The following is a 14,772-nucleotide window of genomic DNA, read 5'->3' on the forward strand; positions in this document are numbered from 1 at the left end:
TATTGTACACAAAAGTGCCAAGTGCTAGCTGAAAATTAGTAGTTTGGCTACCATTACTCAACTTCCTTGAGTCTGAGTGCATCAGTCCACCTGGAAATAAAGTCCTCTTCCCAGGCTGTCACGAAGAACGCTTAATGAAATGTTCTGTCCAAGCTGGTGTGTTATTGTTATATCAACAATTTCAGATAAATGTGTCGGTCAGACAGTCTCTTCCAGTCTAAGTGGCCAGTTCTCAGCCAAAATAAGATGCCAAGCTGCACTGCACTCTTAAAAATAAAAGTTCTTTTTTGGAATCCGTGGTTCCATGAAGACACGCACGGAATCTATCCATTCCACAAAAGGTTCTTTAGATTGCCAAAACATTCTTCACACTAGAAAAAAAAATTATTTTAAGAACTGATCACTGAAAGGTTCTTTGGAGAACCAAAAATGGTTCTCTGCGGCATCACTATTATTTTTAAGAGTGTACACTTTGTAAACAGGCTTTTTAGAAATGGAGAGGAATCAACTACATACACCTCTGCCCATCACAGTACACAAAAAACAGGTGAAGACCGTATTTCCGGCATTCGCGATGAAATCCTTTTAGCATGGTGTCATTCAGAGGTGGACAGGAGAGGAGGCAGAGGACAGAAAAAGGAAAGAGCTGATGAAAGGAGGAAAGCTGCTGAAAGAGTAGTGACAGGGTCAGCGTGTGTGTGTGTGTGTGAGGAGGGAAGAATGAGCTGGCAACAAGTGTCCAAAGAGAGGGGCACGGCCGCAGGCTAAACTGGACAGCTGCCTTGAACAAGGCTGCCAATGCAGCTGGCACTGTGAACTAATTCCAGGATGGAGTTATGAACACACAATTTAACAGCTAAGACATGACCAGCACAGCACACTCAACAAGCAAACAGGACCTATAAAAACAGCTGCAAGCTTTATAGCTTTAGATTAAAGCTTGCAATTAGTGGGGAGATAATCAGGGTCACATTTACAGTGTTATTAATAAATAAAACATTTTGTAAAACAATAAGTTTGTGGTTGAAGGATTCTTTTCAAGTGCTCCCTCCCTTTCAAGGTTGCAATTCTTTGATCATAAATTCATTTTTGTGAAATATTATTACAATTTAATACAACTGTTCTCTATAATTATATATTTTAAAATGTAATTCATCTCTGTGATCAAAGCTGAATTTTTGGCATTACTTCAGTCTTGTTTAGAGTCACGTGATCCTTTAGAAACCATTCTAACATGCTAATTTGCTGCTTAAGAAACATTTATTTTTATTATTACCATTGTTGAAACCAGTTGTGCTGCTTTTGGAAATCATGCTACATTTTCCTAAGAATAACATAGTAGGTTTTACTGTCTCTTTTGATGAATTTAATCCATTCTTGTTGAATAAAAGTATTAAAAAAAAAACTCTACAGACCCTAAACGTCTGAATGGTAGTGCATGCAAAATGTTGCTTATATTTTTTTGGACATACTAGACTATATACAGGCACTATGTATACTAGCCTTGTTTTTTTTTTTTAAACTAAATTAAAGGGTGCGTTTAGCATTTAACCCTAACTTACTGTACTAATAGCACGTGAAACAGAACGATATGCATGTACACTGCCCTTCAAAAGTTTGGGATCAGTAAGACTTGTAAACTTATTTTTATCAAGACTGCATTTATTTGATACAAAATACAGAAAAAAGTAATATTGCGAAATGTTATTACAACATAAAATAATGGTTTCTGTTTCAATATACTTTAAAATATAATTTATTCCTGTGAAACAAAGCTGAATTTTCATCAGCCACTACTCCAGTCTTAAGTGTCACATGATCCTTCAGAAATCATTCTAATAATATGCTGACTTATTATTAGAATAATCTATATTGGCAATATTTTTTTTGGAACTTGTGATACTTTTTTAGGATTCATTGATGAATAAAATGTTAAAAAAAGAACAGCATATATATTTGAAATATATATTTTTTTTCTAGCAATATAAGACTTTGCTATCACTTTTTATCAATTTAGTACACCCTTGTTGAATACAAGTAATAATTTATTTAAAAAAAAATAAAGAATAAAGAAAAAATGTACTGAACCGAAAAAAAAACATGAACAGTAATGTATATTATTAGAAAAAAAATATTTTAAAGAAAAACAGCATTTATTCAAAATCTAAATATTTAAAAAAAATAAGTTACTATCACTTTATATCAATCCTCATTTAAAAAAGTATTAATTTCTTAAAAAAAAAAAAAAAAAATTACTGACCCTAAACATTTGAACAGTAGTGTATATTATCAGATAAATTTCTATTTTAAATAAATGCTTTTTTTTTTTTTTTTTTTTTTTTTTTACACATCAAAGAATCATGAAAAAAAGCATCACAGGTTGCAAAACAATATTAAGCATCACAACTGTTTCCAGTACTGATAATAAATGATTTCTGAAGGATCAAGTGACAATGAATACTGGAGTAATGATGCTGAAAATTCAGCTTTGATCACAGAAATAAATTAGATTTTAACATTATAATAATATTTCACAATATTATTTTTTTCTCCAGTATTTTCGATCAAATAAATGCAGATTTGGTAAGCATAAAAAACTTCTTTAAAAAACATTACAAATCATACTGATGATTTTGATTGCCAGTTTAATTACACAATGATAAACATTTTAAATGATCTGCAACATTTCACTGTTGTTGCACGACAATACATGACATGATTCATTCAAAAAAAAAAAGACTATTTTGCATATTTTTTGTATCAATTCTCCAGCTGAAAACAGCATAGAGCTACTGAGGACAGCTAGTAAATGCCGCTAGTAGCTGACAGGGGGCGCACTTTCACCATCATTTACTCTGACACTTACCTGTGCAGCTCTGATTGAGGTCGTATGTTTTGCAGTGACTGGAGTCTGCTGCTGAAGGGCCGGAGGAACTAGAAGCTGTGCCATAGAGAACCAGCGTGAACTGAGTCAGAGTGCCTAAAACAGACAGACAGTGTGATTCAACAATCTGACTCATGTATACAAGAAACTTACTAAATGACAAAAGTTGCAAGTCATCAATCATTTTCTGTGTTCATTCTGTAATTTCAATCAGTAGATTGGATTATTCTGTATGCGCATTTATTCAGTCAGCAGATGTTGTCAACTGTTGTATACAAGATACATTTTCACCTGTACATCTGGCTCATTTAGTGCCCTCTAAAATAAATACCTCAGAAGATGCAAGTCTGATCATCATTGTGCCCTGTTACAGCACACGAAACCTTCGACAAGACTTCTTGTCATCATCGTTCAGTAACTGCAGTGCCGCACCGCTTCGACATGCATTAGATAGATGGGACACTTTGTCTCTATAGTCCAATAAAGTCAGTAGCACTGTAAATTCTTAAAGCAACAAAGAGAAATGGACTAGGTAATGCACTGGACGAATGGTCCATTCAATCCTGACATAAAGCAGTAGTGTTAGTGTCTGAGCAGGACAAATGAATGGGCTTTGGCTGGAAGTCCCTTTATATTTACAGTGTTGAGGGGCGGCTGGAGAGTGTGATAGTGGGAGAGGAAGGAAAACTCAGTCCTCTGATTTACTTAGCTTGATTTAATTAATCAGATTTACTGCAGGGTGTGGTGAAGGAAGACAAATTGACTGTGACATAAAAGAGGAAGAAAACAGGATTGAGCAAATCAAGCGGATTTAGACAGAAGATACTCTACATTTCTGTGAAGTGCAAAGCAGTGCACTGGGAGACATAAAAGAGTTTTTTTGGATCACAATCAATATTGGACTCTTTAATCATTTTCAAGTCACAGATTGGTTTTTTATCTTTTAGAATTTTTTATTTTCTTTTATGACTTTTACTATTTTTTTAAAAAATCACTATCACTTTGTATAATTATTTTCTATTCTTCATGCCTTTTTATTATTTTGTTTTATTTTTTGATTACAATTTTTGTTTATTTTATTAGATCACAATTAATGTTTGACTTTTTAATCATTTTCAAGTCATGGATTATGTTTTCTTTTATTTTTGATTTTATGATCTTTTTATTTTCTTTTATGACTTTTTCTGTGTTTTTTTTAAATCATTTTTTTTTTAATTATATTTTTATATTCTTTGTGTTCTATTAATTAGTTTTATTTTTATTATAATTTTTTCTTATTGGATCACAATTTATGTTTTATTTTTTAATCACTTTCAAGTCATAGATTATATTTTCTTTTATCTTTGATTTTATTATCTTTTTATTTTCTTTTATGACTTTTTCTGGGGTTTTTTTTAATCATTTTTTTGATTAATTATATTTCTATATTCTTTGTGCTCCATTTTGTTTTATTTTTATTATAATTTTTGTTTATTTTGTTGGATCACAATTAACGTTTGACTTTTTAAATAATTTTTAAGTTATGAATCATGTTCTCTTTTATTTTATGATCTTTACTTTTATGACTTTCTATTTTTTTAAATATTGGTTTATTTCTATTTTCTTTATGTGCTTTATTTTGTTTCATTTTTTATTATAATTACTGTTTATTTTATTGGATCACAATCAATATTGGACTCTTTAATCATTTTCAAGTCACAGATTGGTTTTTTATCTTTTATAATTTTTTATTTCTTTTATGACTTCTACTATTTTTTTGTCACTTTGTGTAATTATTTTCTATTCTTCATGCCTTTTTATTTTGTTTTTATTACATTTTGTTTATTTTATTGGATCACAATTAATGTTTGACTTTTTAATCATTTTCAAGTCATGAATCATATTTTCTTCTCTTTTATGATCTTTATATTTCTTTTATGATCTTCTTGCGCTTTTATTATTTTGTTTTATTTTTATTGTATCACAATCAGTGTTCGACTTTTCAATAATTTTTAATTAAATCATTTTGGAATGTGTTTTATTACCAATTCTGTTTTATTTTATTTTTATTACGCATTTTATTTTCTTATATATTTATTACCAATTTTGTTTTATTTTATTTTTATTATGCATTTTATTACCTTTTTCATTTTGCCTTAATTGGATCAATTTTGTTTCATTTCATTTTTATTATCTTTTTAATAGTAATTTTGCCATTTTTTATTAGTAGAAAGGTAGATGTTAGAAAAGAGTCAGGAAAAAATTTGGGAAAGAGACTTGGGAATGGGATGAGGGTACACTGGAGGTCCAAATATGTTTGATCTGAACCTGTATCTCCTGCATGAGCTAAATGGATAGACAAAATGTTACCATAGTCACTGGTTCCAGACATGTTCTCAATCTCCAATGTCCATTCTCCACGAGGGTCCTCATCCCAGGAGTGGGTGGTCATGAAAGCCCAGTCATTGAAGCCCTCAGACGAGTAATCGTGAGGTCTGAGAGCAAAAGATATAGAGAGTGGTTACACTTAATTGATTCGGCTATATTGAGTAGTATTATGAGTGTGGATGTATCCCTTTCAGTGCCTAACCTGGGTGCAAGAAGCGTGGAACGGGTGCCCTGCGGGCTGATCAGGTAGATGGCCAGATTTCCTCTGCGGTTATAGGACAGGGTGAGCCGAGCTTGAGCGTGCTCTAATGAGCTCACAAAATTGTCCGTCCCAGCACATGCATCTACACTCTTGTTGATCACCAAATGACTCCCAATATTCCTAAAAGAGGAAAATAGTGTTTAAGAACTGACAGTTAAACCACAATGAAAAGATCTACTTCTTAAGTAATTATGAATGCATTTTACACTATAATTTAAAACTTTGGGGTCTGTATAATTTAATTGTTTTGAAAGAAGATTCTTATGTTTACTACGGCTGTATTCATTTGATTTTAATGAAAAATATGTTAAAAACAGCAAAATTGTGAAATAATATTACAATTTAAAACAACTGTTATCTATTTGAATATATTGTAAAATGTAATTTATTTCTGTGATTCAAAGCTGAATTTTCATCATTACTTCAGTCTTCAGTGTCACATGATCCTTCAGAAATCATTCTAATATGCTGATTTGAAAAGAGTTTAAAAGAACAGAATTTAACTGAAATAGATTTTGTTTTTGCAACAGTGTAAAGGTCTTTACTGGTCACTTCAAATTAATTTTATATTTCCTTGTTGAAGATCCTACTGACTCCAAACTTTTGTAAGTTTAGTGTAAGATCATCAAAATATTCTCTACCAAAAACCACAGTCTGGCTGAAAACACAATCTTAAGACTAGATATGGTTCAGATCCCCCTTTAATGTGCCATTTATCATCCGCCAGGTGAAAACTGTTAGTTCATCTGTTTACGAAAGCAACAGCACACACACCTTCACGCAAAGTTGCATGTTTTAAAATGGCAAATTACCCCAAAGTTTCTTAAAAGAAAGCATCATTAATACTTTTAGCATAACTTTAAAAAAAATTCCTAACATTGTTTGGACAAATAGGTAATTATTTCCCAAACTTACTACACCAGAAGCTGATATATTAAACAAAGCAATGTTATGAAAGCATTACTGTGTTTACTATGTGCATAGTTGATGCATCAAATTGGCATTATTAATAGTTCTGGGAAAAATTAAAAGCATAATGATTCAGGGTATATTGTTTTTTGTTTATTTGTTTTTTTTTTTGAATGTGCGGCAAAGACTGGCATAGATAAGAAGAATAACATTTCATGGTTGAACCACTGATGTCACATGGACTATTTTATCGATGTCCTTACTGGGTCATTCTGTGTCAAATCAACCAAATTTCAAAAACTTCAAAACACTGTACAGTGATGAACGTTGATGAAAATTGTTTTGATAGACGGAAACAAGACACAATTCTAATTTCAAAATTATTTCTTCTTCAGACATTGTTCTTTAAATAAAATAAGTATGAGCTGTATATAAAGTGACCAACATTTGGTTTTCGACCACTAAAATGGGCAATATTCAACAATCTGGACATGGAGCTTCATTGAGATCTCAATATCTATGTGAATAAATGATGAAAATAAAGATTCCAAAATAAAAGTTTATCTTTAATACCTTTTGAGTTATCCACCTTATTTTTCAGTAAGCTGTTAGTAAGCTGTTTTCTGGTAATGTGTTAGACGTTCGGTTCATAATCCACCATAGAGAAATAACGAGAAGAATATCGAAGTGCGGTAAACGGTAAAACGGTTTGCACTACAAACCAGTGTGTTCATAATTAAGATAATACATTAAAAAAATATGGTAAGACACACCAGTTTGCAATATCAAGCAGCAAAACAAGCTTTTTGTGCAGCTAAAAATAGCTGGAAGTGGATGAAACCGGAAGCCAGATACAAACATTTTACAAATGGCTGCACCCACTCTTATGGGAAAAACTAGGTGGATAGGCACTCAGACAGGTATGTTCAATGCAGTTGTCTTGACAGAAGGAATGAGATGCATCTTTAGTTTCAACATTAGGCTATTTGTTCTTCAGACATTCCTCTTAAAAAGAATAGTAGTATCATAATTTTGCAAACTGACCCACATTTGGTTTTCGACCACTGAAAGTGTGTACATTTTAATGATTTACTCCTGGAGCCATATTGAAATAGCAATATCTCTGGAATCGAATCTCATACGGCATTAAAAATAAAGATGCTAAAAGGAAAGTTTGTTCAGACCTAAAAGTATCTAAAAGGGCATGAAAACATCTTCAATACTTCTTGAGTTATAGGCACACAAACTTTGGAAAAAGAATATTTATGGCACTCAGATGAGTATGCTTAATGCAGTTGTCTTGACAGAAGAAAATGAGATATATCTCTAGTTTCAACATTATTTGTCCTTCAGACATTCCTCTTTAAAATAAAAGTAGTATCATATTTTTGCAAACTGCCCCACATTTGGTTTTTGACCACTGAAAATGTGTACAGTTTAATGATTTACTCCTGAAGCCATATTGAAATTTCAATATCTCTGGAACTGAATCTCATATGGCATTAAAAATAAAGATATCAAAAGGAAAGTTTGTTCAGACCCAGTATCTAAAAGGGCATGAAGATATCTTTAATGCTTCTTGAGTTACAGGCACGCAAACTTTGGAAAAAAAAACTTGAAAAGTGCTGCATGTAATGCAACAAAGACTGCTGAAGTCAACAGATTTTACTAACAGACCTACCAATCTCTGTGTAAAAATAACATTATGATGCTGCCATCTTTCTGAAGTCATTTCCCCCCCCCTGTAATTTGACACTGAATCTCAGGTGAAAATTGTCATCTTGACCCCCCCTTACAAAACAGTAGATTACTTAGTAAATATTCATCCATGACATTTAATATTTTGGCTTTCACCACTATACATGTCTATCTTTCTTCAGAAAAAAAGCTCTCGGATTTATCTTTTAATTTGTGTTCTGAAGATGAACGATGGTCTTTTGGGTTTAAAACAACATGAGGGTGAGTAATTAATGACAGAAGTTTCATTTTTGGATGAACTATTGCTTTGAATGTGCAAAACACACTCCTGGTTCAAGAAAAAGGTTCAGTCAGGTTAAGACCTGTGCCACCGATGACCGCTACAGGAGCCGGTAGGCTTTTGGCACCCTAAACCCAATCCTATAAGGAGCTTAGAGCAGCCCGGCATTGCTCACCAGAGACAGGGTTACACTGCGAGAAGAGCTTAAATCAAGAGAGAGAGCGACAGGCTACAGCTCTGACAAGTCCATGAGGAATGAAGCGTAACTCCCTCTGTGCGCTGTAACGGCACAGCGCGTGCAAGACTTCAAGTCAGAGATGTTGCGAGCGAAAAATGAAGAAAAATACGGCAGAGATGGAAGTGAGGCAGCCCGTAATCACTTCGCTCTGTGACTTCTGCAACCAGCATGTTAAATTGGGCTTTGCTCCAAAAGCCCTTGATCTTTCCATAATGTTGGTGAACCATAAAGGATGACTGGAGGAAGGGATAAAAAGAGGGTGAGTTTTTAGAGAGCGAGACATGATATGCTGGGAGACAGGACTTGGAGATTGGTAAAGAGGCACTTTGAGGGTCCGTCTTGAGTTCCAAGATGTCAGCAGTGATGGAAGTGTGACAAACGTGGATGTAACAAGCTTATCTACAAGTCATTACTTCTTTTAAACATGCTCTGTAGGCAGCGGAGATGCCTCATGCACTGAAACATCATTCAAGTTGCACAGCTCTAAATTTAAATATGATAGACCGTCAAAAGTGATGTCTCGCTCCCACCTCGTTTTGTATTCCCGGTTCTTCTCGCACTCCGTGACCTTTTTAGCAACACTACATTTCAAAGATTCCATTTTTTGTGCACCAAAGAACCTCAGTCTGCCATATGTTAGTAAAAATCAATTAAGACTGCAGTTTCTTCTAATGGAGGGTTCAGTTCACACAAAAACTAAAATTCTAGTTCTAAAAAAAATTCTAAAAGCTAAAAAATGTTTTCCAGAATGCTCATGCTGCCTGAAACAGTTATACACTACAAGACAAAAGTTTTTGAACAGTAAGATTTTTAATGTTTTTTTTTTTTTTTTAATATTTAACATTTTATTATTTTTACTATTTAAAATATCTGGTTTCTATTTGAATATATTTATTACTGTGATTTCAAAACTGAATTTTTAGCATCCTTACACCAGTCACATGATCCTTCAAAAATCATTCTAATATTCTGATTTGCTGCTCAAAAACATTTATTATTATTATTATTATTATTATGCTGAAAACAGATGAGAATACTTTTTCAGGTTTCTTTGATGTCTAGAAAGTTCAGAAGAACAGCATTTATCTGAAATGGAAATCTTTTGTAAATGTATTTTTCACTTTTGATTTCAGCAAATCAGCATATTAGAACGATTTCTGAAGGATCATGTGACACTGCGGACTGGAGTAATGCTGCTAAAAATTTAGCTTTGATCACAAGAATAAATTACTTTTTAAAATATAATCATATAGTTTAAATGTTTTATATATTTTTAAATATATTACAAAAATAAATGTTGTGGGCAGAAGAGACTTTAAAAAAAAAAAAAACATTAAAAAATTCTTTAAAAAATTAAAAACATTTTATTGGTAGTTTATTTTTCTCTGGTGAATCAATAAATACATTGGTAGTGTATTTTTCTCTTCTACAATATTTTTATTTATGTCATTTTTATGATTTTGTATTCAAAAATAATGCTTAATCAAATGGATCAATAAATAGATATTTAATATTGTATTAATTTTCATATCTTTAACATACACTTCTATTCAAAAGTATGGGGTCAGTAAGATTTTATTTTTGAAAAACATTAATAATTTTATTGAGCAGGGACATGTTCATTTGAGCAAAAGACATTTATAATGCTAAAGAATATTTCTATTTAAAATAACTGTCGTTTCTAATTTTTTTCTTTGCTTTCTTTTTCTTTATTTCATTCAAATTTGAAGATTCCATGAAATTCAGCGTTTTTGAACAGCCCCTAGTCACCAGATGGTTTCGCTGTATTGAAAACAGCAGTGTAAACGTTCAGTTTGGATGGACATAAAGGTGAGAAACAGAACTGTGACAGAACTGACAGTTTTGTGAAGCAAGCCCTTAAAGGCTGATTTAGTGAGGAGGGTTTAACCTACCTGGGCTCAGACACCAGGGAAAGGACACATTTCCGCTGAGGTCCAACATTTGTCCAGTTCTTTGCCAGAGCCACTATAGCCCCAGCATTCAGCAGACCATATCCATAAGAATGGCTTACTGTAGTAGAGAGAGAGAGAAAAATCAATACTGTTGAAAGTAACTATAGAACCAGTTTAAAAAGGCCGTAAAAGGACTGACATCAAAAGTAAAGAGGTAAATTAAAGAGGTTGATAACTTAAAAAGATCTAAAGCTGTTTGCAGACTGGTGCAGCCAATAATAATGTTATTGATCGAATCAGAAAACGTTCAAGAAGCTGGAAAGTGGTAAGACAACCAGAGCGAGAGAAAAGAGGAGGGAGTGATGAAAAGCAACGAGATGGGCTTTTACCTCTGCGACCCACCCCATTTATCTTCCAGTCATTGGTGGTGAGGTGGGCAGGGTTGGACGTCCTCACAACCAGATGCTGCATGTCTCTCCAGGTTAGGTTTTTACTATAGAGAGAAGTGTTAGATACATGACGAAATAAAACACACACTGCTTGCATGCTTTCCCTAAGATAATCTCTCCTGCCCTTTTGTAAAGGTCACAGATAGCTACAGGTAGAGTCATAAAGGTTATATTGTTGCCGATGAGTTAATTTAAAACCCTGCAAACGTAAATGCCGCTCAATGCACGTGTTTGATCCAAATGAGAATTTGAAGGTTAATTCCAGCCTGCCAATCTAGCCCGGCAACCACTTTGTTTCAAAAGCCTCGGGTCACTCAAATCGCTGATAAAGAAAGATGACCTCGCTTGAGGACAGGACAAACCGCGTTTCGGACGACTTACTTGGCCTCGAGGGCGAGGGCGATGATTCCTGCCGCCAGAGGGGCTGAGGCAGAGGTGCCTGTGTGGGAGTCTGTGCACTTCTGCCTGAGGTCTGTAGTGACCTGAAACAGGAAGCAGAGCGAGAAAGCATATCACATCACTGATATGAAGGGAAAATCCAATTATTCCAGACGGGGACACAATACCAACAATGTACTAACATGACAATGAAGTCATTCACATATGATGATACAAGCTTAAAGAGGTCATAAAAATGCTTTTTTTATTATTATTTTAGGAATTTTACTTTATAAACTGTAAAACTATAAACTAATTAAAAAAAAAAAAAAAAGTTAATTTTCTACACTGATTTTAGCACTCTGATAAGATATAATTGGGTAAGATCTTTGCATATGAAATACGTATTGCATGATCAGTTATCAAATATGTGACCTTGAACCACAAAACCAGTTATAACGGTCAATTTTTTAAAATTCAAATTAAAACAGCATCTGAAAGGTGAATAAATACCATTGATGTATGGTTTGTTAGGACTGGACAATATTTGGCCGAGATACAATTATCTGAAATTCTGGAATCTGAGGGTGCAAATAAATAAATAAATAAATCAAAATATTGAGAAAATTGCCTTTAAAGTTAGGGTCCAAATGAAGTTCTTAGCAATGTATATTACTTATCAAAAATTAAGTTTTGATATATTTACGGTAAGAAATGTACAAAATATCTTCAAGGAACAAGATCTTTACTTAATATCCTAATGATTTTTGGCATAAAAGAAAAAACGATAATTTTGACCCATACAATGCATTGTTGGCTACTGCTACAAATATACCCGTGCTACTTAAGACTGGTTTTGTGGTTCAGGGTCACACAGTATATCAATTATTTTTGGTGCTTAATTATTAATAATGGTTTTCATTATTATCAGTGCCGAAAACATTCCAAACAACATTTTGGAAAGTTTTAAAATAGAAAAAGAATGTTTTAAAATAGAAAGAATTCTCTTCATAATACTGTTATATTTTTTTCTAAATATTTCTAAATATTCTTTATTAAATAAATGCAGCTTTGGTGAACAAGAAATTTATTTTAAAAAAGTAACTACTGACCAGTAGTGTATATGTCAACAGAAAATGTAAATTTGGATTTCTCAATTCATGATCCATTAATAATCTTGCCTAGCATTGCTATTTTGTTCATGCTCACAATAAAGAATGAGCATTACATTTTGATGTGCAACTATTCCCTTACCATTTGTGCTACAGATATAACTGATGCGTTAAATCATGAGAGTTGTTGAGGAGTGGCATCCTTTTCTCTTCAAACTGATATGACTGAGCAAACTGATCCTCTCAATGGTTTCTGAGGGGAATTTGGGAGAAAATAAATAGACCAGGGATGAGGATTTTATAGACTTGGGAATTGGGCTCTTTCCACTTGGGCCAGTAGGCAACCACCCAGAACTTCCTAGCAACTGTATATCAATGCCTTGGCAGCAAGTCTTGCATCACGGCACCAGCATCTGCATGGGCAAGCACCGCTTCACATATTCTTCAGAAAATGTAAAAACCCTGTAAAAACAGTCATTCAACTCCTGCCCGTTAAGTGACCCAGGTGGTTCGGTTAAATGTTTGACAATTTCGACACTTGAGGGGAAAAAAGCGCAGCATCTTTAAGCCCTTAAGGTCACACAGACAGAGCCGGCACAATTCGAGACAAATGCAAACTTAAAAGGGTCAACGGGTGACACTTAAAAAGCCAGGCATCGCAGGATGTGCAGTGACTGCGACAGACCTCCTTGCGTGAGACTAATTGCTAAAAATGGCAGAGAGGCTGAATGACAGGAGCGATGACAGGAGAATTCAGCAATTGCACACTTAAAAATGGATCTTGGAAGACCACAGGAGAGGAATATCGCCTGACAGAGCCTCTGCGGCAGAGGAAACAGCGGGTATCAGGCTTCTGTCCTTTAACAGCACACCTCCATTGTGAAAGCCAGTGTCTGTGTCTTGAATGCGGGACAATAGATGAGTTAGTCAGGCATAGCCGGTTATGAGAACAATGCTTGGGTGTACGCCTCTGTCGGCACAGAGCCGGGTAAAGAAATAAAACCGAAGAGCAAAGAAAATGTCATGCTATGACAGTGAGGGCTTGTTGTTTTGAATCACAGGGATATTTGTGCTTTGAAACTAAAGCTTAACATTTTGTGGAGAACTCGAGAAGGTTGTTTGCTCATGCAAATGCCAGGGTGTTTCTATGACTATATGATTCTGAGATGCATCTTTTCATACTGAGGAAGGATAACTGAGGGACTCATATGCAACTATTACAGAGGGCTCAAACGCTCACTGATGCTTCAGAAGGAAAAACGATGCATTAAGAGCCAGGGGTGAAAACTTTTGAACAGAATGAAGATGTGTACATTTTTCTTATTTTGCCTAAATATCAGAAGCTACAGAAGATACTTACATGTTTCCCAGAAGACAAAATAAGTTAAATTTACACTCCCAGGCTCTTAACGCATCATTTTTCCTTCTGGAGCACCAGTGAGCGTCTGAACCTTCTGTAATTGTTGCACATAAGACTAGATAAAAATCAATCAGTCAACCTAAACTTTTTAAACTAAGATTGTCTAAACGTTCAGTTTTGGAAGAACTATGCACAAAACATGTGGTCAAAAATTAATGAAACACAGTGTTGCACTTTTGTATTGAAATATATTGTGCCACGATATTTTGTTGGAGCCCTAATAAATCAGCTCTTAAAGCTAGTATAACCTCAAACTTTTCTGAAATCATGTCATATACCTGTAATACGTATTGCTATTACTAGGGGTGTGCACAATCACAGATGACTGATTATATATAAAATGAACGGTCATAATTATGCATCACATGAATCTCTGTTGAATTCAGTAACAACTCTATAAAAATGAAGTGAATAGGAATCTTGTTTTTATTTTATAATTGGCGCATTATTTTTGAAACATGACACCGAGCACTGAGCTCCCGCCAGGCCAGTTGCGCCAAAGATTGTGTGAACTTTTTATGATTACAGTAATCAGCAGGCAGCAGAAAAAGATGCCATTAGAGATGCTGATCGGCGAGTCTTTGAGCAGCAGAACCACCATACAATCAGAAAGTCTATCAAGAAAATATGAGAACTTCTGAAGAATTTATCAGGAACTGCACTTTAAGAATTGATCTTTAAGAATTGATCTATTACATCAACTTAACCCTCAGGCATGGCTGTAGCCAGGTTTTGAAAATTAGCGAGGTCCGGGGGGGTTGTTTTTACCACAGAATTGTGGTATAATAACCCCTAAAATAACCCCTAAAATAACCCCTAAAAATACAACTACATTATATATGCTATAAACACATTAGACAGA

General features: G+C 34.0%; 1 protein-coding gene across 5 annotated transcripts in view; it reads right to left on the reverse strand.

The window, feature by feature from the left end:
• Positions 1 to 14,772, reverse strand: part of furina (furin (paired basic amino acid cleaving enzyme) a) — a 108,292-nt gene that overhangs the window by 7,323 nt on the left and 86,197 nt on the right. For all 5 annotated transcript variants that reach the window (XM_051115364.1, XM_051115362.1, XM_051115361.1 and 2 more), the window contains 6 exons: positions 11,382 to 11,482; positions 10,941 to 11,044; positions 10,552 to 10,669; positions 5,454 to 5,633; positions 5,234 to 5,358; positions 2,867 to 2,980 (listed from right to left, as the gene is read on the reverse strand). In XM_051115364.1, coding sequence (XP_050971321.1) covers positions 2,867 to 2,980; positions 5,234 to 5,358; positions 5,454 to 5,633; positions 10,552 to 10,669; positions 10,941 to 11,044; positions 11,382 to 11,482 — 742 coding nt within the window. The remainder of the gene's footprint in view (positions 1 to 2,866; positions 2,981 to 5,233; positions 5,359 to 5,453; positions 5,634 to 10,551; positions 10,670 to 10,940; positions 11,045 to 11,381; positions 11,483 to 14,772) is intronic.

The sequence above is a fragment of the Labeo rohita genome, chromosome 7 (genome assembly GCF_022985175.1).
Source record: "Labeo rohita strain BAU-BD-2019 chromosome 7, IGBB_LRoh.1.0, whole genome shotgun sequence".
NCBI lineage: Eukaryota > Metazoa > Chordata > Actinopteri > Cypriniformes > Cyprinidae > Labeo > Labeo rohita.